General features: G+C 36.8%; 1 protein-coding gene across 3 annotated transcripts in view; it reads left to right on the top strand.

The window, feature by feature from the left end:
* The window catches only part of Lamtor1 (Late endosomal/lysosomal adaptor, MAPK and MTOR activator 1), a 76,215-nt gene that overhangs the window by 27,182 nt on the left and 24,813 nt on the right, over positions 1-24,220 (top strand). For all 3 annotated transcript variants that reach the window (XM_073981503.1, XM_073981504.1, XM_073981502.1), the window contains exon 4: positions 12,140-12,210. In XM_073981503.1, coding sequence (XP_073837604.1) covers positions 12,140-12,210 — 71 coding nt within the window. The remainder of the gene's footprint in view (positions 1-12,139; positions 12,211-24,220) is intronic.

The following is a 24,220-nucleotide window of genomic DNA, read 5'->3' as shown; positions in this document are numbered from 1 at the left end:
ACCGCGGCTAGCCTACAGCCGTCCCATAGTGCACCAGAGTCCTCAATCGTTTGGATGAGGAATTTCTTAGATTCCTCATCCTGACAATTTAGGATCCTGACGCCCATATGGACGACTGCCCTGCCAAAGCCGGTATTCCTGGCATCTACATCGTCTGAGGTAATCACCTTCCTCAGAAGAGTTTCCACCAGGAGCCAGTGGTCGTCGTCGATCATGCCGTCCGGATCAGATCTATCGATGATCGCAATCTGGAGGTCATCCGGGGCGATCATCTTAGCGGATCTTGTTGGATCCCGCGTCCTCTCACCTGAAGGTTGTGGGGGTTTCAAACCCTGGCCGACTTGGGTGGTCTTCCCTGTTTGAGCCCTTTGAACCGTCTGGTGAGCGGCCACTTCAGCAAAAGAGGCCGAGTGATTGTTCGCCCGATTTTCCGCCGTCCTCTTAGCAATCGGGTGTGGGTCCTCAGAAGATCTAACCCTCTTGACGCATTCCTGCGCAGATGTCTTCGATTTCCCACCCTGCTTTGAGGTCGATGGACCATCAGTCACCATCCTCCTGGCTGTACCAACGCCTTTCCTCACAGCGACAGAAGGGCAAGATTTACCAGGGGCAGGCGATCCTACAGTGGTCTGTGAGCCAGTCCTCTGTACAATCGGAGCTCCTGATAACTCTCCGCTCTTCTTTGCCCCTGCAGGTCCAGAGGCAGACGCCGACGAACCAGCCGAAGTAGGAGACACCCTGTGCGGTTTGCGTCTGTCTCTCTTTCCGCGCCAAATTCGAATCAGGTTTTGACCGATCCGATATCTTAGGGGCCGAGGGTATCGGATCGCTTGACCCTACCGCAGACACCGAGGTTGTCCGCAAAGGGTTCGAGCTGCCCGAAACTCCCGGTTTTCCTTTGTTGCCTGGAAACGCTGCCTTCATCACAGCCGTTGGGCTGGAGACTGCTTCGTTTCCAGGGGTTGGAAGTTGGTCGATCGGAAGGAAGATCTTCTCGACGTGAGGATATTTGCGCTCAAAACGCCTCACAAATCGAAGCTTCAATCCGATCTCCCGAAATTGCGATTGAGTTACCTCAGCGGGATTCGCGCCTATAAAGCGCTTACAGTAATAAATAGCCCTTTTATAATTATATTTATCTTTCCTCTGTCTGGGCCCGCTCTTCTTGGCTGCTGAGGACAAGGAGTCTGATGACAGTTCCTCCTCTTCATCCCCTTTTACCAAGGCATCTTGCCTAGACAGGGAGGGCTTGTCGGTAACGACCGACGCTTTTTCCCCTGAGGGAGTAGGTCTCTCGACTGCTGGAACTGTACCCCCTTGACTGACTGAAGGAGTTACCTCCTTGGACGATTGAGATGGAATGATTGTGACATCCATCTCGTCGTCCGTCAGAGGGAAGTCCTCCCAGTCCCACGGCGGGGGGCTCTCCTGGCTCAGTCTGAGAGTCTCATTCTCCTCCAGGAGACCGAGCAATTCCCTGCTCTGAGTATGTATGGCGTCGCTGACTACGTCCATTGTCAGAGTCGTCGTTCCGTCGTCCCCGCCCATGGATGGGGTCATTACTGCACTGGGTGCATCATTGTCAGTTGTCGTAGCCGGGGTCAATATCGAGGGTTGGTTGAGGTTTGTTGTTTTTTGGGGGTTTGTTGTAAAATTCGAATTATCCATAGAAAATTTGATTAATGGGGGAGATGAGGACAGTCATGGCATAGCCCTCCTCTACCATGACTAGGGCGCTAACTACTCGCTAAGGTGCCCAGGTATCAGCGAGGCTCCGTTCTAATACAGTTGGTACCCTAACTGCAAACCTTAGGAACACCGATGGGCACGAGGTCGCGTAACACCCCGGTGTTAGGGGATCTCACAATTACTTTGGTAGGAGATCGCTACCAAATATATGTCACTCAATCCGGAGATACACTTTGTGTTCCAGTGCACTAAGTTGTTGCGTGACAGAGAGTGGATAACCTTTGGTCGATCACAGCCTCCCAGTTCAACACTACAAGAAGTAAAATGAGAAGATTATGGCGTCTAGCCCCCGCATCGCTTCAAGATTGTTATCCCCGGCGAGGGCATATAGGAATGTAATCACATTTTCCATAAAGTCTGTGTAGAAACTTCTATGGCATTTGGTTCACAGTGCCCCTTATGTAAAAGAACTTTTCAACCTTCGGATGTGCAGAGATATCAACTCAATCCAAATTCTAATCTTCCACCAGTATTTGACTCCCCTTTTCTGGAAACTACTGCCGCTACTCATCAAACCTCGAAGCCTAGCGGACGCGGTAAACCTAGAGGAGCTAAGGCTTATAATACTCGCAGTTTTACTAGAAATTTATTTAACGATGGTTCATCCGCCTTGAACGTTACCCAAGAAATAACTAATACTGAACATGATATTAAGCAAAAAAATCTTCGGATCAAAATTCCGCTGGCAATACTAAGCCACAAAGTCAGAAAAATCCCAAACCTTCAGTTGATTACGATTATATTAATCGCATGATTGAGGATACCATGACCCGGTTGCTTGGATCGCTCAATATTCCTTCTTCTTCAGGGGTAAATCCCACCAGTAATATCGGACATACTTCAGGAAATCCGGACAGAAACATTCCCATAAACCAACATAACATTAACAATAGGTCGTACGATATACCTACTCCTATTCAGCGACCAACAGATCATGGTGCTATAGATACAAACCCTAATAATAACTCCCACATATCCTCGCAATTTCGACTCCCATATACTGTGGACAAAATTTCCTTTATAATACAGGGGTGGAATCTTCGTTTTGACGGTTCACACAATGGGTTAAATGTTGAAGAATTTTTATACAGGGTGAAATCGCTTACCACTGATTATTTTGAGGGCGATTTATCTATAATTTGTAAGAATTTACAAATTTTGCTTTCTGGCCGAGCTCGGGATTGGCTATGGAGGTATAGAAAACAAGTACCGGCTATTTCTGCCAGGCTCTGCGTTCACAATATGCGGACTTCAAAACCTCTTCGGATTTAAGGGAAGAAATCCGAAACAGAAAACAAAAAGTGGGAGAAACCTTTGATATCTTCTTTGATTCTATTTCCGGTATCATATATAGATTAGACACTCCCATGTCTGAAGCCGAGGTAGTGGAAACGTTGACTCGAAATTTACGCCCGGTAATAAGGCAGGAGCTGCTTTATATTCAGATTCGATCTGTGTCTGATTTACGGCAGTTAGTGCATAAGCGAGAAAACTTTCTCAATGATGAACATGTCCGGCGAAATATGTATGTCATTGCGTCAAAACACTAACATGCCGAATAGACGGCAAATCGCTGAAGTAGATCAAAAAGAATTCCTTGACAATTTTGCACGTCCTCTGGAAACTGATAGCTCCATTGATGCTTTACATGGGTCCAATTACGTACCCATTTGCTGGAACTGCGATGGAAAGGGACACAATTGGCAGGATTGTTTACAGGATCCCCAGATCTTTTGTTACGGTTGTGGAACAAAAAAATATATAAACCAAACTGTACAAAATGTAAGAACAATCACTCAAACAGTGCAAAAAACTATCAGTTCCCTGTTCCAAAAAAGGAACAGGTTTAGAATTATCCATGATACCAACCCATTCACAAGGCAAAAGGAATGCTGGTTCCGAAGCCCATAACCCCACGGACATGGATATCCGCTTTACTATTTTGAAACGACCTGCAGAAACAAAAACTGATGTATCCAATGGTCGAATACCATCCATTATATTTCCTCAATTTCCTTACCACAAAAGGTTAGAAAACTATATTCGGAAACGAGATGAAATTTTTAATCTCGACGCTATTGAAGATCGTAGCTACATAAAACCAAAACGCTCTACCTTACGTCTTCGCAATTATTTTAAGTTAAGAAAACTATCAAACAAATTTCTGGTCTCAGCCATAATTTCTAATCCTAGCGATAAACGACATTATGCCAAAATTTCGTTTTTAGATATTGTTGAATATGGCCTCATAGACACTGGTGCCAATATCAGTTGTCTGGGATCCGATCTAGCGTTGACCAAATTCTCTAACTTTACCAAACGCAAGTCTTTTGTACAAACTGCAGATGGAAATAAACAAACTGTATTGGGGTGGGTTGATGTGGTAGTAAAGTTCAAAAATATATCCAACAAAATTAAGTTCTTCCTGATTCCATCTATTGCACAGAGGCTCATATCAGGCGTGGACTTTTGTAAAACGTTCAAGTTATTCGATAATATCATGGGATCTGTAGACGTATTAAGCGTCGATAACTCTACGACCACACCTCCCAATATTGTAGACATACCCGAAATCATTGAAAATGCTTCAAATAAGTATTTTATCGATTGGAAGAACATCAAAAAACTCAGTTGGATACGGTAGTTTCGCTCTTCCCAAGCTTTGAGAAACAAGGTTTGGGTCGTACTAGTCTAATAACACACCATATTGATGTGGGAGAAGCTCCCCCCATCAAGCAGCGACATTACCCCGTATCGCCTGCCATCGAGAAGCTAATGTTTAAAGAAGTTGATAGAATGCTCTCTCTTGGAGTCATCGAGCCATCAGCTTCGCCGTGGAGTTCTCCAATGAGACTCGTGGTGAAGCCCAATAAGATAAGGTTATGCCTCGATGCACGGAAGGTGAACGGGGTGACGAAAAAGGACGCCTACTCTCTCCCCTCAATTGAAGGAATCTTTTCAAGATTGCCTAAGGCCAACATAATTACGAAGCTGGATCTCAAGGACGCCTATTGGCAAATTGGCCTTGACGAATCCTCCAAAGCCTTAACGGCCTTTACGATCCCAGGAAGGCCCCTTTATCAGTTCGCCGTGATGCCCTTCGGCTTATGCAACGTGCCGCAGACGATGTGTAGGTTAATGGATCAGCTTATACCTCCAGATCTGCGGCATTGCGTCTTTGGGTATCTCGACGACCTGATAATTGTGACGGCAGACTTTGAGACCCATGTGGAAGTGCTGATTCGAATTGCTTCGCAATTTCGTAAAGCAAATTTAACTCTTAACATTAATAAGAGTAGGTTTTGCGTTACCCGCGTTAACTACCTCGGCTACGTAATAGGCGATGGGGGAATACAAACAGACATAGAAAAAGTGAGCGCTATCAATAATTGGCCGGTACCCAAAAACCTAAAACAGGTTCGCGGTTTCTTAGGTTTAGCGGGATTTATTGATAACTTTGCGACTGTGGTTTTTCCCATCACCGAGGTAGTTTCAACAAAAAAGAAGTTCATGTGGACGGGGGAGGCACAGGCGGCGTTTGATAAAATCAAGCAGCTCCTAACGTCTGCTCCCGTCCTCATAAACCCGGACTTTAATAAAAAGTTCTTCCTCCATTGCGATGTCAGTGACTATGGCATAGGAGCAGTCCTGGTGCAATTGGATGGGGAGAACCAAGAAAGACCTATAGCCTTCATGAGCCGAAAACTTAATTCCGCTCAAAGGAATTATTCAGTTACGGAGCGTGAATGCTTGGCGGCCCTCGAAGCCATAAAAAGATTTCGTTGCTATTTAGAGATGCACGAATTCGAGGTCATAACTGACAATAGCAGTCTGGTGTGGCTTATGCGCCAACCCAATCTTACCGGTCGACTTGCTCGATGGGCATTACAATTGCAGAGTTATAAATTTACAGTGAGTCACCGGAAAGGTCGGGAGAACGTGGTACCGGATGCACTATCCCGAATTCCTGATTCTGAACTGGCCTCTATCGAAATCCTCTTACCAGAAATTGACCTTGACTCTCCGCATTTCCAGGATAGTGATTACAAGGAATTGAAGGATAGAATTACCAGCAATGAGAATAAATACCCGGACATAAAAATAGTGGATGACTTCGTATATATTCGTACGGAACATAGCGCCGGTGACGAGCTTCAGGAGCAACAAGCTTGGAAGCTCTGGATACCAAATAACCTCCGAAAACAAGTAATTTCGCGTGCGCATGATACACCCATTTCCTCACATGGAGGAATGTGTAAGACCCTAGAATTAATACGGAGGAATTACTATTGGCCTGGTTTCATGCGCGATGTGAGAATGTATATCCAAAATTGTAGTGTCTGCAAAATGACGAAGGCACCTAATTTCACTATGAAACCACCCATGGGTAACCAAAACTTCTCCATTCGTCCATTCCAGCGTCTCTACATAGATCTTCTCGGTCCTTACCCACGCAGTAAGAATGGGTACACAGGGATATTAATCGTTCTCGACCACCTTATAAAATTTCACTGGGTTTGTCCCCTTAGAAAGTTCACTGCCAGTTCTATCCAAAAGTTTTTAGAAAGCCACATTTTCCATGTATACGGAGTGCCTGAGGTTGTGGTGAGTGATAATGGCAGTCAATTTAGGGCCAATGAATTTAACGCCTTCTTGACAAAATATGGGATCACCCATACCTACACTGCCATTTACTCACCACAATCAAATGCCTCGGAAAGAGTGAATAGATCCCTCATTGCAGGCATCCGAGCCTATCTTAAAAAGAATCACAAAATGTGGGACGAACATCTCAGTAGCATATGTTGTGCCCTGAGAAATTCCTACCACCAGTCCCTCAATGTATCCCCATATCGGGCAGTTTTTGGTTTCAATATGATAACCCATGGGTCATCATATACTCTCCTACTGCTACTATTTCTCGCGAAGATCATCTTCAAATATTGCGTCATGATATAAAGAAACAAATAAAAGATGCTTACGATAAAAACAAAAAAACCTACAATCTACGCTTCAGAGTACCAACTTTCCAAATAGGTGATGAAGTTTTTCGGCGGAATTTTGCGCAAAGCAATATGGAGAAAAACTTGAACACGAAATTGGCACCTCTGTTTCTAAAAGCCAAAATTGCACAACAACTCGGAAATCATTACTATGTTCTAGAAAATCAAGAGGGAAAGGTAATCGGAACTTTTCATGCAAAGGACATACGGAAATAAGTCCTGTTTCCAACTAATTCTTTCGCTCATGGAGCAAGAATTATTTGGTTTTGTAATGAACTTTGCAAATTACATTCAAAATTTAACGGTATGTGATTTTTCACAAGAATTTTATCGCATGCTACATTTTCCTTTTAGTTAAGCAGCGTTCAACGATTCACTTCATTGAACCTCTTAGACAGACTAGCTAGTCGACAAAAACAAAACATATGATTGTGATTTTGATATTGCTTTAGAGATGAGTATGTTTAACTGGAGACTTTCTACATTTGACAAGCTCGACCAACTTCCTCTTTGATTTTTAATAGCCTCACAGATAAGACGCAAAATTGGCAAGTTTGTTAATCATAAAAATCTCAGTAATCTGCATAAATATTTAAATTCGGAAGTCAAATTTTAAGAAGTTTTAATTAACTGAAGTTATTATCCATCAACTTAATTCCTCTTATTTATCTGAAAGGAGGTCATAATATTAAACTCCTCATAAACATACAGAATCCTACAAGGTAATAGTTAATTTGTTCTAACATGACGAAAGCTGGTATTATAGTCATTTTTTTTTTGTCCCACCAGGCACAAACATCTTCGTAGTTCCAAAATTTGAATTGTCACACTTGGTCGCAAATACCCAACATGGGTAAATACAATTGCTAACTCGAACCGAACACCTACACCCCATTTTGGACGGTTACGAGACTCGTGATAAAGGAGAATTAACACATTGAGGGGTTTACCCCCTTTCCCTGGAGCCCACAGAGAGACTTAAAAAGAAATATCCAAAATATCATCTTGTGAAGCTACAAACAACAAATCAAAAATGCATTACATCATATTAATGCAGTCCGATAAAAGACATACGTTATTCTCTTCTGCCTTGTCCCTCCCCTCTACAGATGTCCATAGAGCTTGATTAACAAACTACCAATCAAAGTATTTGCCTAAACTACTCAACATTATTAAGGGCAAGCACACACACATAAGGTCATATTTTGCAATTTCTTTGTCACGCATTACTGTACTCTTGCAAAGACAAAACGCAATCAAAAAACCCTGACAGAATCAAACAACTGATCTTCATTACGCTTCATATTACAATAGAAATCAGTTGAATCCGACACTTGAATCAGACACGTGGAGTGCGAATTTGTATAATTAATTCTAAGTCTAAAATTAATTCCTGCTAAGTTATCTGTGGCAATTAAGAAAGAAAGTTGTGAATAAGATTAGTGCATCGAATTTAAACAGTGTATTAAAAGTTTATGCAAACCGGCAATAATAATCTTAGACGGCAAGAGAAAAAATCGTTAACAAGTGTAATTAGGAATATTAATATCAATATTAATTATTTTCATAAAAAAAAAGAAATCCAAAGAATTTAATATTTCCCAAAAGTCTCATAGCAATTTTTATCACCATCATATTCAGAACTTTGCTTCTTATTGAACAGACAAAATGTTATAAGTGTATATTGATTTACTTTAATCGCCCTAAACCATTGTGAATTGATCACGCTTAAAAGAAGGCGTATTACAGCGTTTTAGCTACATCTTTACCTCTGAAGCTGATGTTGGAAAGGCCTCTTCAACGATCAACGTTCAGTGTTGGTATGTCTTTAAAAAAAAAAAAAAACAACTATACATATCAGTTACCTACATAGATATTGCAAAGAAAGAGATCAAATTACTCTTAATTAGTATTTGATCTGTTTCTGTGTCTGAGCTATTGATCTTGTTTTGGAGTTAACAGTCTCATTAACAAATTTTAGTGAATTAGAAATATACTCCAAAACGAATTAGCAAATACTCTTGTGTTTCTTTGTTTTGATTATCAAATGATGATCAATTAATGGGCATAGAAACACTGATTTGCAGTATGTTTCTATTTTGCTTATCTTTGTTTCTACTTTGCCACTCATAACCTGATATTATGTCTATGCTACCAATGGCATCATTTGCAATTTTGTTTTGATTATTAAAATTTAGTTTTCACATTTTTTTACAAACCTTACCCTGCTTGCGGTAAGTATTAAGTTTAGAATATAATTGGTCTCCTATTCTAAGAATATTATTATTTCCCAGTTGATATGAAATTCAGTTTACACAAGATACATGTTATATTTAAGAAGAAATGGATTATATTGAATTGATCAATGAAATAAATATGATGTGCTAAAAACATTAATTAAGAGTTCTCCATAAGGACGACACAAATGGAATAAGGAGGTAATATAAGTTCCGTATAGGGTCCTGAAGTAATAAGTCGCCGCGGGACATTGGTTAGGGTAGGGTAATGAGGCGAGGCTCTTCCAACAACATCAGGGAGCAGCCATAATTTGACACAGTTTATAACCAATACAATTAGGGTTTTTCATCGGGAATTCCCGGGACGGGAATTCCCGTATTTCCCGCTCATTTTTCAATCCCGCAATCCCGCTGCCAATCCCGGGAATTCCCGGGAAATTTTATATACTAATTTTATATACTAAATTTTATAAAACTAAAAAATATATTCAAACATAAATTGCAAATATTTTTCAATATTTATTTAATTTTTTGCCTTTAAATTAAAATTATTACATTCTTTATAGTTCTATTGAAAATCTTTTCAAGAAGTTCCACTTCGAAGTATCTGAAGTTATTACAGGTTTGAAGTTAAAACATATACATACTGTAAAAGAACATCTTTACTAGGTCGCCCAGTTAGACTACTTTGATAGTAAATTTGATAGATCTTACATTATCAGTTATTATAGTAGTCATCTGGGCTTATTGTCCAACCGTATATAGACATTGCTTTCAACATTTCGAAACCGCAGTAGATTCAACCCGGACACATACATACCAAGATAAGGCTTAGAATCTCGCGTTTTCTTCTTGTGGTATACGGGAAGACTTTTGACATTTTGTGTATAAATAAACAGCTAATATCGAACAAAATGAAAGTGGAAGAAAAATATACAGTTTAAAGTCCTCGGTACATAAACAGCCTTTTTGCTTAAAGTATTTGTGGTAAAATTCTTTACAGCAACATAGTTCGAATTTGGCTCGACTCTTTTTTATACCCTCCACCATAGGATGGGGGTATATTAAGTTTGTCACTACGTTTGTAACTACTCGAAATAATCATTGTAGACCCCACAAACTATATATTCTTGATCAGCGTGCAATTCTACATCGATATAGCCATGTCCGTCCGTCTGTCCGTCTGGGGAAATCACTCTAGCGTCCGAACGGATTGACGTAGGTGGATTTTTGGGAAAATCTATTATTTGTACGTAGGACTTGGTATTGAAAGCGGGCTATGTAGGTCCACGTTTTCGTACAGCCCCCATACAAAATGACGCGTGACGCGTCGTCGTTTTAAGGAATTTTTAAGATATTTGTCCCATTTTACCACCGAATTGGTTGTAATTTAGTATTTTGTGTCTCCAGAGGCCAAAAAACATTCCTACCAAAGTTGGTTTATATAGGTCCACGTTTTGGTATAGCCCCCATATAACGCCCCATATAAAGTTCGCGTCATTTTAATATATTTTGAATGTATTAGTCCCATTTGACAACATAATCGGGTGCAACTTTGTATTTTGTGTTTCCATAGGTTAAGAAACATTTCTACCATAAAATGTTTATATAGGTCCACGTTTTGATATAGCCCCCATAGGACGATATCTCCCGATTTTCGGTATTTTGAAGGTTTTGGCCTCATTATCACATCGAAATGGCTGAAATTTGGTATTTAGTCTTCGTTGGGGGTATAAAACTTCCCCCCAGAAATTTGTAGGTATAGGTCCGCGCCATCATATAGCCCCCATAGAACGGTAACTTCCGATTTTAGGTATTTTGAAGGTTGTGGCCAGATTAATCCACCGAAATGGCTGAAATTTGTGGTGGAGGGTATAAAAAGTTCGGCCCGACCGAACTTAACGCTTTTCCCACTTGTTATTATTTTATCAGAAATGATTTTAGCACAAAAGTCATGCATGGAGCTTATGGTTATGCATCGAGTCCTTTAATTCAAAATAAATAACAAATTTGAAAACACAAAGAAGTTTGATATTTTTCTTTTGTTTTTATTTTTTTTTTTTTTTTGACATTTTGATAATCGACCGGTGTCTACCATACCGGTGGTTTTAAATGTATTTAAATGAATTGCCTATTTGCTCAGAAGCTCCACAAAGATTGTTATATTTGTAATAATTCTAAAAATTGTAGGCATAAACAGTAAGGTAGGTATATTTTTGCCCTCGATAATACCTTTTTATTGCCTTTATACTGTGATTTATCAATACAGTATATTTGAGCGGGAATTCCCGGGAATTCCCGGGATTGAAAAATAATTCCCGATTTCCCGCAGATTGAAAAAGTCCGGGAAAAGAAAAACCCTAAATACAATGTTTTTAGGGGATTTTAAGCTTAGAAAATTTTTTTTTTGGTTGACGGCTAGAAATTTCAGAATTATTCATTAAAACTAAATTATACTTTTTGTAGCATATGCAAATAAAAGGGAGTTATTTTTATTATTGTGATGGCAACCTGTGGATAGAAAGGAAAGGACCCGAACCCCCCAGCCGACTGCTTTGCTAGCATGCAAGAACTCCCTATGTCCTAATCCATTCTATTTACTGTATTATCTCATGAAGATTTCAAAATCATAATTCACCGTGTAATTATGCCATCCTTTTCGAAGGTTCATTACATCAGGCGAATTTGCTACTAAAACATATTTTTAATTAAAAGTAAATAAACAATATTTCACTTCTCTCATATCAATGAGTGCACCCCGATTCATATTAGCTCAATGATATGGGACCTACGGTTTATCGTCGAGTCCGAACGGCGTGTTCTAAAGACACCACTGAGGGGTATTTTGGCACCGCTGAAAATTTGATGAAGGCGGGTGTGCAAATCATTGCACCACGGTGGTACCCACTAATATGTGTACAACATTTGTATGTTTGTAAGCTTCGCAATGAATATTTTATCATTTCCTTCTTTGGTGGATTCTTCACACAAAAAGTTTTGACAGCAAATGAAGACTAAGGCCTGAATTTGCCTTCTGGATAACCTTACTAAATTACCTTGCAATAAAATAAGTTCTTTTATTTGCTTCAATACTAAAGTCCTCAAAGCAAGACATAAACAACATTAATAATTAATTATTTATATTTTCAGGAATTTTAAAGGACATTCCTAAGCCGGAAGCATATTTGATGTTATCAGTAAATCCAGATGATATTGTTCAGGTATGTTCTTGGTGTAGTAATTTATATAATTGTTCCACAAACATCGCATACGGGACAAGGGGACTTCCCTCATATCAGTGAGTGTATCCCGATTCATATAAGCTGTTTATCGACGGGTCCGAACGGCGTGTCTTAAGACAGCACTTGTAGAGAAGTTTTACATGACTGAAATACTCAGGAAATGTCGCCAACATTACTGAGGGATATTTTGCCACCGTTGAAAATTTGATGTTGACTGGCCGGGAAACCAACCCACGACATTCAGCGTGGAATGCGGGTGTACATACCATTGCACCACGGTGGCACCCGAATACATATGAGTGTAGTAATTTAAAACAAGTAAAATAGAGCGAGGACCAATTCCAAGTTCTCAACCGATATTGTCTGGAGGTGAAAAAATCCGAACGAGGGTGATGGTATTGGTTAGAATTTTTCACCTCCCCCGGTTGTGTAAATATGTATGTGTATATATGAAGGCTATACCAAAACGTGAACATATAGATGATTTTTTTGGTATTCTATTAACAGAATACCAACATTTGGCGAAATTAGTTCGAAAATATGAGTAAAACGTAAAAATGCTCGAAATCGTAGTGTAACATTATTTCAAAGGTTTATCTTTAATCCTGCGAAGTATATCGTTAAATATTAGAGTCCTATTGCCTTTGTTAAGGTTATATAATGGGCTCTAAAACTGTTAGGCCAGAAAACCCAAAACCCCTTTGGCGTTTTAATCTACTAACCGAATTCTATTACGCCCACTTGGAATTGACGACTCCCAGATTGACTGTTGCATTGTGTAATATATGTATGTATTCCCAGAAATCCACTGGCATATACATAAGTAAATTCAGGTCAAGTGAATTTAACCATCGGATTTAATCCAGATTTATAGTTTTAAAATGGTATGGTATGAATACGGTTTATGACTTTCTCAACTTCATATCCCTGTATCATATTTTGATGGGCTTTTACCGAAGATTAGATAAAATCTTAATTATCGTTAAAAAAAACTTCAGCACAACATGATTTTAAAATTTATATATATCAGCACTTTGGAGAATTTTTTAAAGTCACTGTAAGCAGATATATAACTGAAAACAAGCTTTAGAGCCACATGACATAATCTTTTGTGAGTAAATGATTATGTCATGTGGCTCTAAAGCTTGCTTTCAGAAAAAAAAAACAACAAAAAATAAAAACTTGTACTTTATTGTATTTTCTTCGTTGCAACATCTTCATGATGTTGTTCATATTCCATTTCAAAAAAAGGTTAATTTTTTTCGCGCTTCATCAAAGATTTTTGGTATACAGGTTAAGAAAAAATTCCCCAGTATGAATCTGCTCGCGAGCTAATTAGTTACGGCGGTTTTATTTCGTATTTTAAGAAAAAATATTATAAAAACTCTAATTATTTTAATGACCACAATTGTTACTAAAAAGTTCTCTCGAAGTGACTTCGGCGTGTAGATTGCATAATACTTGTAAAATGTTACTCAGAATTCGCGGAATATACATAAAATAGATAAATTATTGAATTAAAGTCAACTGTTTTAAAAATAAAGGTCCATTTAACGGTCATAAAAATTTGTTGTGGATCAAAACTTCCCGGCGTATCAAATGAGACTAAAGTCATACAGATTGATATTATAGTTTCCATGTTACAGCCAAAATAAGCACAATTTTCATCAAAAAATTATTTTTTGTTTGAAAAAATAATTTTTCAGATGCATTATGTAGTAGAAAATATTGGAAAATCTTTAGGAATACCTCCTTCATTTTGCTTAAATCTCCCAATAAAATAGACGGATTTTGTTTTATAGACATTCATATTTAAGCTTTTCTATTGAGAAAGGTTATTGGGTTGCTGAGGATATATCTTAAGGCTTTTGAAATGGAAATAGAGGTCAAATAACCCATTTTAATTTATATGAATTTTATAATACGTGTTAATCGCTTAATTATCAAAATCATTTTGTCCGCATGTGATTTTCATATACAGCAAGACCATATCTGCTAATTTGTATAAATTTTTCGAAATTTAATTTGGAGGCTAAGATGTAGCATCGGCTGCATCGTAGCATTAAAAAACCTATAAAATATCGCTAATTTGTGCAAAGTGCATACAATTTTTGTCCGCTTCCGATTTCAATGTCCGCCATGAAAATCTTCATCGATATACATATATCTATTTCAAGGCGATCAATCAAGAACCGTGGATGTAGCATCACACACTATTTTTTGGGATAAAATGAATGTAGCTCCCTATCAGTGAAGTCTTCAAAACACAGTTTTCGCTAAAACGAAGATGCTGCACTAGTTTTTTCATTGCAGTGGAAACGAACCGCAGAAAACGCGATAAAATACGCGATATTTTCAAAATCAATTTTAAGTTATTTTTCTACTTTGGAATTTCTCGTAACTCGCGTTTTAGTAGTTGTATTTTCACGGGAAATGATTTATTGGATCCGGATCGTAAAAAACCAAAATGTACAATGGAGTACGAGGTATTCTAATGACAATTGCAAATATTAGTCCCGAAAAATATGATTTTTAGAAAAATGTTCGCACAAAATTTCCGCATTTGAATGCAGATTTCTATGAATGCAGATTTCTACATTCACAATATACGTATCAAATAAATCAGTTCTACAATCCTATATATGATTTTTTTAAAAACCTGTTTTCGGAAAGAATTTAGAAGAAAATTTCAAAAAACACTGTAAATCTGGCTTAAAAATGTCGGCATCATTTAATGGTAGAAGCAGATCAAATTTTGAAAAGTAATACATTAGTGATATTATCCTTATTTAGTTGGCTTCTACTTTTACTTTGACAGGAAAAGTGTGGGAAGTGTGGTTTACTCATCGAGAGAAAACAAGAAAAGACAATTTGGCTTCAACCCATTTTTTTTTTTAAATAAATATGGCCACAGCTTCCACGCAAATTATCATTTAAGGCCACGTCCAAAAACATTTCATTTTATCCAAAAATATTTAATTTGTATAATATACAATCACAAGTCGCGTGTTCTAAAAGGGTATATATATATATATATATATATATATATATATATATATACATACATATATATATATATATATATATATATATATATATATATATATATATATATATATATATACATACATATATATATATATATATATATATATATATATATATATATATACATTGGTCAATAATACCACGGACAGGAATAGACGACTTAGGTGGAACTAATCGTACTACAAGAGGGGAATTTCACCTACTAAGGGTAGGGTTCCAAAGGAAGGGGTGCCAGAAGCTATCGGAAGATTGTTTCCTATGGACGGACGGGAAACAGACTCATTTTGCGGACGGACCCTGGGCTTTTCACATGGGTAATGCTTTCCTTTCGATCAGGACGAGAAGTAGGAATTTTTGATGGTATCGATCGACCATCGTGTAGCAGCGTATGGTGCTTGTCGTTACAAATACGGCAACTGCTCCTACTTCTACAATCCTTTGCCGGGTGAGACTGTGCCAGACAACGAGTACAATAGCCGTACTTCACAACTGCTCTATGCCGTTTCTCCAGAGATAGATCTAATAGATATATTTTGCCACTTCCAGGAACATTTCATTTTATCCAAAAATATTTAATTTGTATAATATACAACCACAACTCACGTGTTCCAAAAGGGTAAACTTTGGCTTCAGATATGTTAAATTTTCAAAAATATTGGGTCCGTCCGCAAAATGAGTCTGTTTCCCGTCCGTCCGTAGGAAGCAATAAAAATTGATTACAGAAACGGATAGGATGTTTACCATCACATATTCTGCACCTAAAACTAACCGCTTTGTCAGAAGACGGTGGGGCTGCAGTGACGGTCGACGATGCGTTAGGTGTTTATGTCAAAGGTACAACATTCTGAGGGTTAGGAGGGTTATTCTCCGAGATGTGAAGATTTTGGGACACAATAGATGGGAGAACTATGTTGGCATCTTGACTGGTGGCGGAGGAAGACATCACGGCGGGAACCGGAGTGGCAGGACCCGTGGCATCTGAGGGTTAGGAGTGGCATTATTCTCCGAGATGTGAAGATTTTGGGACACAATAGATGGGAGAACTATGTTGGCATCTTGACTGGCGGCGGAGGAAGACATCACGGCGGGAACCGGAGTGGAAGGACCCGTGGCTCTATCAATTTTCGCCATCAATTCGTCGTAGTCCTTGAGTCCATTTTGTCCATATTACTAAAGAGAAAAATCAGGTAGAAGGTATCGAAATCTACAAACTCTGAACGTATATCGGTAAAATGAACTGTTTTAGCACGATTCACCGAGGGATTTTTTAAAATAATTATTTCAGCGGAAGCTGTGACCACATTAATGAAGAAAATAGGGAAATATGTGTTGAAGCAAACACGTTTTTGTTTGTTATTGTCCAATTATTAGCTTTAGAACATAATGCACAGCTTGATGCTCAAAGAGAAAGTTAAAGAATACACTTCAGAAATAAAGCTTCCTACGTATCATTTTTTCGAATTTTCACTTTAACCGCGTCAAAAGGATGCATACATTTTGAAGCAAAAAACAGGTGATTTTGGAATTTTTGCTCTAATCCGGACGCGCAACTAGATTTGTCTAAAAGCTTATTATGTAATTTAGTACTCGCGAATTCATATTTGTATGTATATGTCGAGCGTGTAGTCTTCATAGGATCGCAGCAATCTGCACTCAAAGTCAACATTTTTGTGCGTACATTTTTCTAAAAAACCTATTTTTTTTTTGGAAAATTTTTACAACTGTCATACAATTTCCGTGGAAACCCGCGTAAAATTAGTTTTTTTTCGTTCTGAATCTAATAACCCGTCCAAATCGGTCCACTAGATCGGCGGATATGATACCCCTCAAATTTCGAAAATGTGCAAAAAATATTTTTGACAATGCCGCGAGTTTTGGATGTCTCAGTTCTACTTAAATAAATAGATCGATATGAGTGTTTAAAAACAGATATTTAAAAACTATATAATAGATTTTTCCTAAAAATTGAGTGCGATGCTACATCCACGGTTCTCCATGGATCGCGTTGTAACGTCATAGAATGATGTATTTTTTAATGGTGATCATTGAAATCGGATGCGCATAAAATGTAAATGTACTTCGTGGAAATCATAGCCATTTAACTGTTTTTTACACCCTAATATGCAACAGATGCTACATCGTGGTCACCAAATAGAATTTCACAAAGTGTATATCAAATAAAAGGGATTGCTTCGCTGTTTTCGAAAATTGGATGCGCATCATGCGATTTCCACTACTACGCGGTTGTAATATTTACTTTAACTTTATTTTAATTTTATGCCACAATTCGAAGTCCTTGTGATTTAATATAATGATCTAAACACTTTCGCCAATAGGTAAACGATAAAGCAAAAATTGGTTGCAACGGAATATATTCATTATTGCACGAAATTTTGACGAAAAAGAGAAAGAACTCTAACATTTTGGTCTTCAACTTTTCCTTTAAAATCATAAAACAACAAAATTAGAATAATATATTTTTTATATTTTTCTCATATTTTCTTCGCATTTTTTGCAAATAACATGAATATTATAGCTCCGCCCTTCACGCCATTGGCTTCATTTTATTTCTCACAATGTCTGGATGCTGTTGTATTTTTTTTACATATTTTTTATAAGCATAGGCCCTTTTATTTCAAAAATATATTTGCAAATAAGTACAATTTTGAAATAAATTTGATATTTCGCGAATCTATTGAAACATTTTAGGAGTATTTTGACATCATCGTAAAAGGTACAAATTCAGTTAACATTAATAAGATATGTATAACAGCTTATTATATCAATCCACGATTATTTTAGGATTTTGTCTAAATATTAAAATTAAAACGGTCATACTTTTGCGCGCAACGGTCAAGGTTCTTAACCCTTTGAACCCCGATTTTTTTCCGTAGAGATAAAAATATTTTTCATATTTATTATGATTAGTAGTCGCAAAAATAAGTCCTTTATGCAAAAAATTCTTATCAATTCCTTGCAGTTGGGGAGGTACCAAATGTTGCCTGTGGGCAACATCGGGCCATTGTGGGTATAAAAATAATCAAAGTTTGTTTCTTAAGTCTTTTTATCATAGTTATATTTTTCATTATTCATGATGTGGAAAAGCATTATCTGATGAGTTTGTTTAATTTTAGAGGAAAATTGATGGAAATGGAATGGAAAATTTGTCTATATTTATCATATATAGTTCACAAATTAGCCAATTTTGACGTATATGGTGGCGTTCATATAACCTGAAATGCTCATATTGACATTTTTCAGAGTAGAAGCGTTTGAAAAATATTTTTTATTTTGTATGCAGACTCTAAGCCTGGCAATATTGACCTTCATCCAATACATTAAATTATCATCATCGATATTTGAACAGATATTCGCTTGATATCATACAAATTCTTAACATGTAATATGTATATTCACCAAAAACTGTGTCAATCTCCTCTTGATTCAAGTCCAATTTTTGAATAACAAAATAAATACAACATTTTTCACAATCCTGAATGTCCCAATTACCCTTTGTATTTCTTTGAATACCACCAACCAGCATTTTCGTCGTCCACTAATGTAACCACTTTATTACCACAATGGCCCAACGTTCCCCACAGGCAACTTCCAAATTTCAAAAATTTATAACTACTATTTGGAACTGTAAATTGTATGTTTGTTTTCCTTATTTTGTTAGATCAACATCTCAGTAAGATTTTTCAAAAAATGTTGGCTGCAATTACTCTATTCGTTTGACATTTAACGGCATTTTATAAAATCCCTAAAATATTTCATGTCCAAATTTGTACTCGACTAACAAAACAACATTGTTCCATACGGGACAAGGGAGACTTCTCTCATATCAATGAGTGCACCCCGATTCATATTTAGCTCAATGATATGGGACCTACTGTTTATCGCCGAGTCCGAACGGCGTGTCTTGAGACACCACTTGTGAGAAGTTTTTCAAGGCTGAAATACTCAGGAAATGTCGCCAACATTACTGAGGGGTATTTTGCCACCGTTGAAAAATGTTTGATGTTGCCTGGCCGGGGAATCGAACCCCTGACCTTCTGCGTGCAAGGCGGGCGTGCATACCATTGCACCACGGTGGCACCCACTCGACTACTTATACATAAACAAGAATAACTTCGCCAATCTAGCTATTTATTTAAAAGTAATTTCCATTTTTTTATTCTTCTGAAATCAATTTACCGACACCCACTAAGTATTTATAAATATCTCAAACGGTGTGGGAACTACGCATACACAAACATGCAAAATCGCCCACAGTCAACATCGGGCCACAAAGGGTTAACAAAAATATATTTGGAATGACAATTTTTTTTTTTCATTATCTATGTACCAAAAATCATTGACGTAGCATCAACATTTTTTTTTTTGATTTTTTTTTTTAAGGAAAAGTCAATTTTGCAATTTTTTGCCGATATATCTATATGTATACATGTATGTATATAAAAGAGCAGTGAGGTGAGTGACTGACTGATTCATCAACGCCCAGGCGAAACGGCTGAAGCTAGGTGTGGGTGGTTGTTGGTGTGTAGGGGTGAGATAAGGCTGGGTTTTTGGAAATTCGAACTAGAAGGGTACTAAAGTACTAAAAGGTACTAAATAAATTACCCTTTTTATTGGGCAAACGGGAAGAGCTAAAATTCTGAAATTTGGAATGAGGGTCACAGATGGAGAGTTATGCCTTGTTCATACTGACGAATTACGTATTAATTACTTAATTTTCCATACAAAATTCTGAGAGCGAAGAACGATTTTTGTACATTGTTCAATTTAAATTACTCTCCGAACGACGGTAAAATATGTCCCATCTCTAACAAATGAGCGTATTTATCGAAATAAATTAATTTTGACAAACAAAATTCAAAATTTAAAAATTAATGAAAAACACCAACATTTTTAGATAATCTACAAAACATGAATGAAAAGTAAACGGTGGAACGATTAGTGTACATTCAAATCATAGTACATGTTGTCTTCTCTTCCACTGCAGTTGCATCTCTAAACTAAAATCAAATGCCTGCCTGAAAGTCTGTATACCAAAAAGTTATTTTTTTAATTTTGAACATAGATAATTTGAAAAATGTGTTGAAAACACCACAATTTTAAGTAAAAATAGAAAACATGAATGAAAAGAAGAGAATTTAAAAAAAATCTATGTTTGAAGGAAAGAAAAGTATTTTCCAGTTCATATGAACGGCTTAATTCGTATACGTAATTGTGAGAGCGAGCAAGGGAATTAAAGTACTGGTATGAACATGGCATTAGAAAGATGCACCTAAGGGTTTTTGGAAATTCGAACTATAAGTGTACGAAGAGTACTAAATGGTACTAAATCCTGAACATTGGAATGAGGGTCACTGATGCAGAGTAACAATGAAAGGTTTTTGGAAATTCGAACTATAAGTGCATGAAAAGTACTAAATTGTACTAAATTTAGTACAATTTGGATTTGGGTGAACGGTTTGAGCTGGAATCCTGAAATTTGGAATGAGGGTCACTGATGAAGAGTAACAATGAAATGTTTTTGGAAATTCGAACTATAAGTGTACGAAAAGTACTAAATGGTACTAAATTTAGTATAATTTGGATTTTGGTAAACGGTTTGAGCTGGAATCCTGAAATTTGGAATGAGGGTCACTGATGAAGAGTAACAATGAAAGGTTTTTGGAAATCCGAACTATAAGGATACGAAAAGTACCAAATGGTACTAAATTTAGTACAATTTGAATTTTGGTGAACGGATAGAGCTGGAATCCTGAAATTTGGAATGAGGGTCACTGATAAAGAGTAACAATGAAAGGTTTTTGGAAATTCGAACAATAAGTGTACGAAAAGTATTAAATGGTACTAAATTTAGTGTAATTTTGATTTGGGTTAACGAATAGAGCTGGAATCCTGAAATTTGGAATGAGGGTCACAGATGAAGAATAAGAAAGAAAGGTCCTAAATGGTAGTGAGTTTAGTATGATTTGGATTTGGGTGAACGGATAGAGCTGGAATCCTGAAATTTGGAATTACGATTACTGTTGGAATGTAGAATTGAGATATGGAGGAAGCTTTGGAAAATCGTACTAAATGGTACTAAATTCGATACAATTTGTATTTGCGTGAACAAATTACTTTTGGAGTGTAGGATTAAGGTAGTTTTGGAAATGCGTACTTATGGAAAAGTGCTAAATGGAACTATGAACGGCTTAATTCGTATACGTAATTGTGAGAGCGAGCAAGGGAATTAAAGTACTGGTATGAACATGACATTAGAAAGATGCACCTAAGGGTTTTTGGAAATTCGAACTATAAGTTTACGAAGAGTACTAAATGGTACTAAATCCTGAACTTTGGAATGAGGGTCACTGATGAAGAGTAACAATGAAAGGTTTTTGGAAATTCGAACTATAAGTGCACGAAAAGTACTAAATTGTACTAAATTTAGTACAATTTGTATTTGGGTGAACGGTTTGAGCTGGAATCCTGAAATTTGGAATGAGAGTCACTGATGAAGAGTAACAATGAAATGTTTTTGGAAATCCGAACTATAAGTGTACGAAAAGTACTAAATGGTACTAAATTTAGTATAATTTGGATTTTGGTGAACGGTTTGAGCTGGAATCCTGAAATTTGGAATGAGGGTCACTGATGAAGAGTAACAATGAAAGGTTTTTGGAAATCCGAACTATAAGGATACGAAAAGTACCAAATGGTACTAAATTTAGTACAATTTGAATTTTGGTGAACGGATAGAGCTGGAATCCTGAAATTTGGAATGAGGGTCACTGATAAAGAGTAACAATGAAAGGTTTTTGGAAATTCGAACTATAAGTGTACGAAAAGTATTAAATGGTACTAAATTTAGTGTAATTTTGATTTGGGTTAACGAATAGAGCTGGAATCCTGAAATTTGGAATGAGGGTCACAGATGAAGAATAAGAAAGAAAGGTCCTAAATGGTAGTGAGTTTAGTATGATTTGGATTTGGGTGAACGGATAGAGCTGGAATCCTGAAATTTGGAATTACGATTACTGTTGGAATGTAGAATTGAGATATGGAGGTAGCTTTGGAAAATCGTACTAAATGGTACTAAATTCGATACAATTTGTATTTGCGTGAACAGATTACTGTTGGAGTGTAGGATTAAGGTAGTTTTGGAAATGCGTACATATGGAAAAGTGCTAAATGGAACTACATTGGCTATAATTTGGATTTAGGTGAACGGATAGAGCTGAGATATGAAAGCAGTTTTTGGAAAGTCGTGTACGAAAAGTGCTAAATGGTAGAAAATTTGGTACCTTTTGGTATTTGCTATATGGTACAGAATTTTGTTCAATTTGTGATTTTGTAAAGGGGTAGAACTGGAATTTTGAAATTCGGTATTAGATTAGCAATTGGTGTTTAGAGTGGAGGTAGGGAGAAGGTTTTGAAAATTCTTACTTATTTATACAAAAAGTACTAAATAGTATTATAACTGGTTTCACGGGAACAGATAAAGCCGGAAAAGTGAATTGCGGTTGGGATATACGTATGTATGTTAAGTATTTGGAAGTAATTGTTGAAATCTTTAACTATGTGTACGAAAAGTTTGGTAACATGTTTGTACCAAAACCATTTTGGTATTGTGTAAACGGTTAAGGTGAGAAATACCTACTATAGGGGAACGAAAATTACTAAATTTGGTGTTGGGTGTGGGAACAAAGCTGGGATTAAATAATATGGAAATACGCTATTTGTGCAAAAAATACGAAATGGAAAAATATTTGTTATGAAGATTACTCTAAAATTTGTGATAAAGTTCTGAGTTTGAAAACTGTACTGAATATTGTTCCATTGATTTTATTTTAACGCGAAGGCGTTTCTAAATAATGTACTGAAATTATGTTTTCAAAAAATGTTTTTTGTTCTGACCGCTTTAGTATGTTAATTTGAAAACGTGGTCCAATGCGACAATTTTGTTAATTAGAAAGTTTTTAATCCTGATAATAAAAAGGCCTACATTTTTGTAAAAAAGTTTTTCTAACCTTTCATGCCACAAATTCGTTTGAAATTTGCATAAAATCTTCAAAATACTCTAAATCTTCAAAATATCTCTTTTAATAAAATAAACATGGATTAAAGTGGACATTTTTAAATTAAACTTTTATATCCCCAAAAATCATTGACGTAGCATCAAAATTTTTTTTTTTTTTTTTGATTTTTTTTTTTAAAGGAAAACTCAATTTTGCAATTTTTTGCCGATATATCTATGTGTATGTATACATGTATATAAAAGAGCAGTGAGGTGAGTGACTGACTGACTGATTCATCAACGCCCAGGCGAAACGGCTGAAGCTAGGTGTGGGTGGTTGTTGGTGTGTAGGGGTGAGATAAGGCTGGGTTTTTGGAAATTCGAACTAGAAGGGTACTAAAGTACTAAAAGGTACTAAATAAATTACACTTTTTATTGGGCAAACGGGAAGAGCTAAAATTCTGAAATTTGGAATGAGGGTCACAGATGGAGAGTTATTTATGCCTTGTTCATACTGACGAATTACGTATTAATTACTTAATTTTCCATACAAAATTCTGAGAGCGAAGAACGATTTTTATACATTGTTCAATTTAAATTACTCTCCGAACGACGGTAAAATATGTCCCATCTCTAACAAATTAGCGTATTTATCGAAATAAATTAATTTTGACAAACAAAATTCAAAATTTAAAAATTAATGAAAAACACCAACATTTGTAGATAATCTACAAAACATGAATGAAAAGTAAACGGTGGAACGATTAGTGTACATTCAAATCATAGTACATGTTGTCTTTTCTTCCACTGCAGTTACATCTCTTAACTAAAATCAAATGCCTGCCTGAAAGTCTGTATACCAAGAAGTTATTTTGACAGGTCTCTCTCTCGTTAATTTTGAAAATAGATAATTTGAAAATGTGTTGA

The sequence above is a fragment of the Musca autumnalis genome, unplaced genomic scaffold (genome assembly GCF_047663935.1).
Source record: "Musca autumnalis isolate F117 unplaced genomic scaffold, ASM4766393v1 scaffold_4, whole genome shotgun sequence".
Lineage (NCBI taxonomy): Eukaryota > Metazoa > Arthropoda > Insecta > Diptera > Muscidae > Musca > Musca autumnalis.
This window is presented reverse-complemented; position numbering and strand designations above follow the sequence as displayed.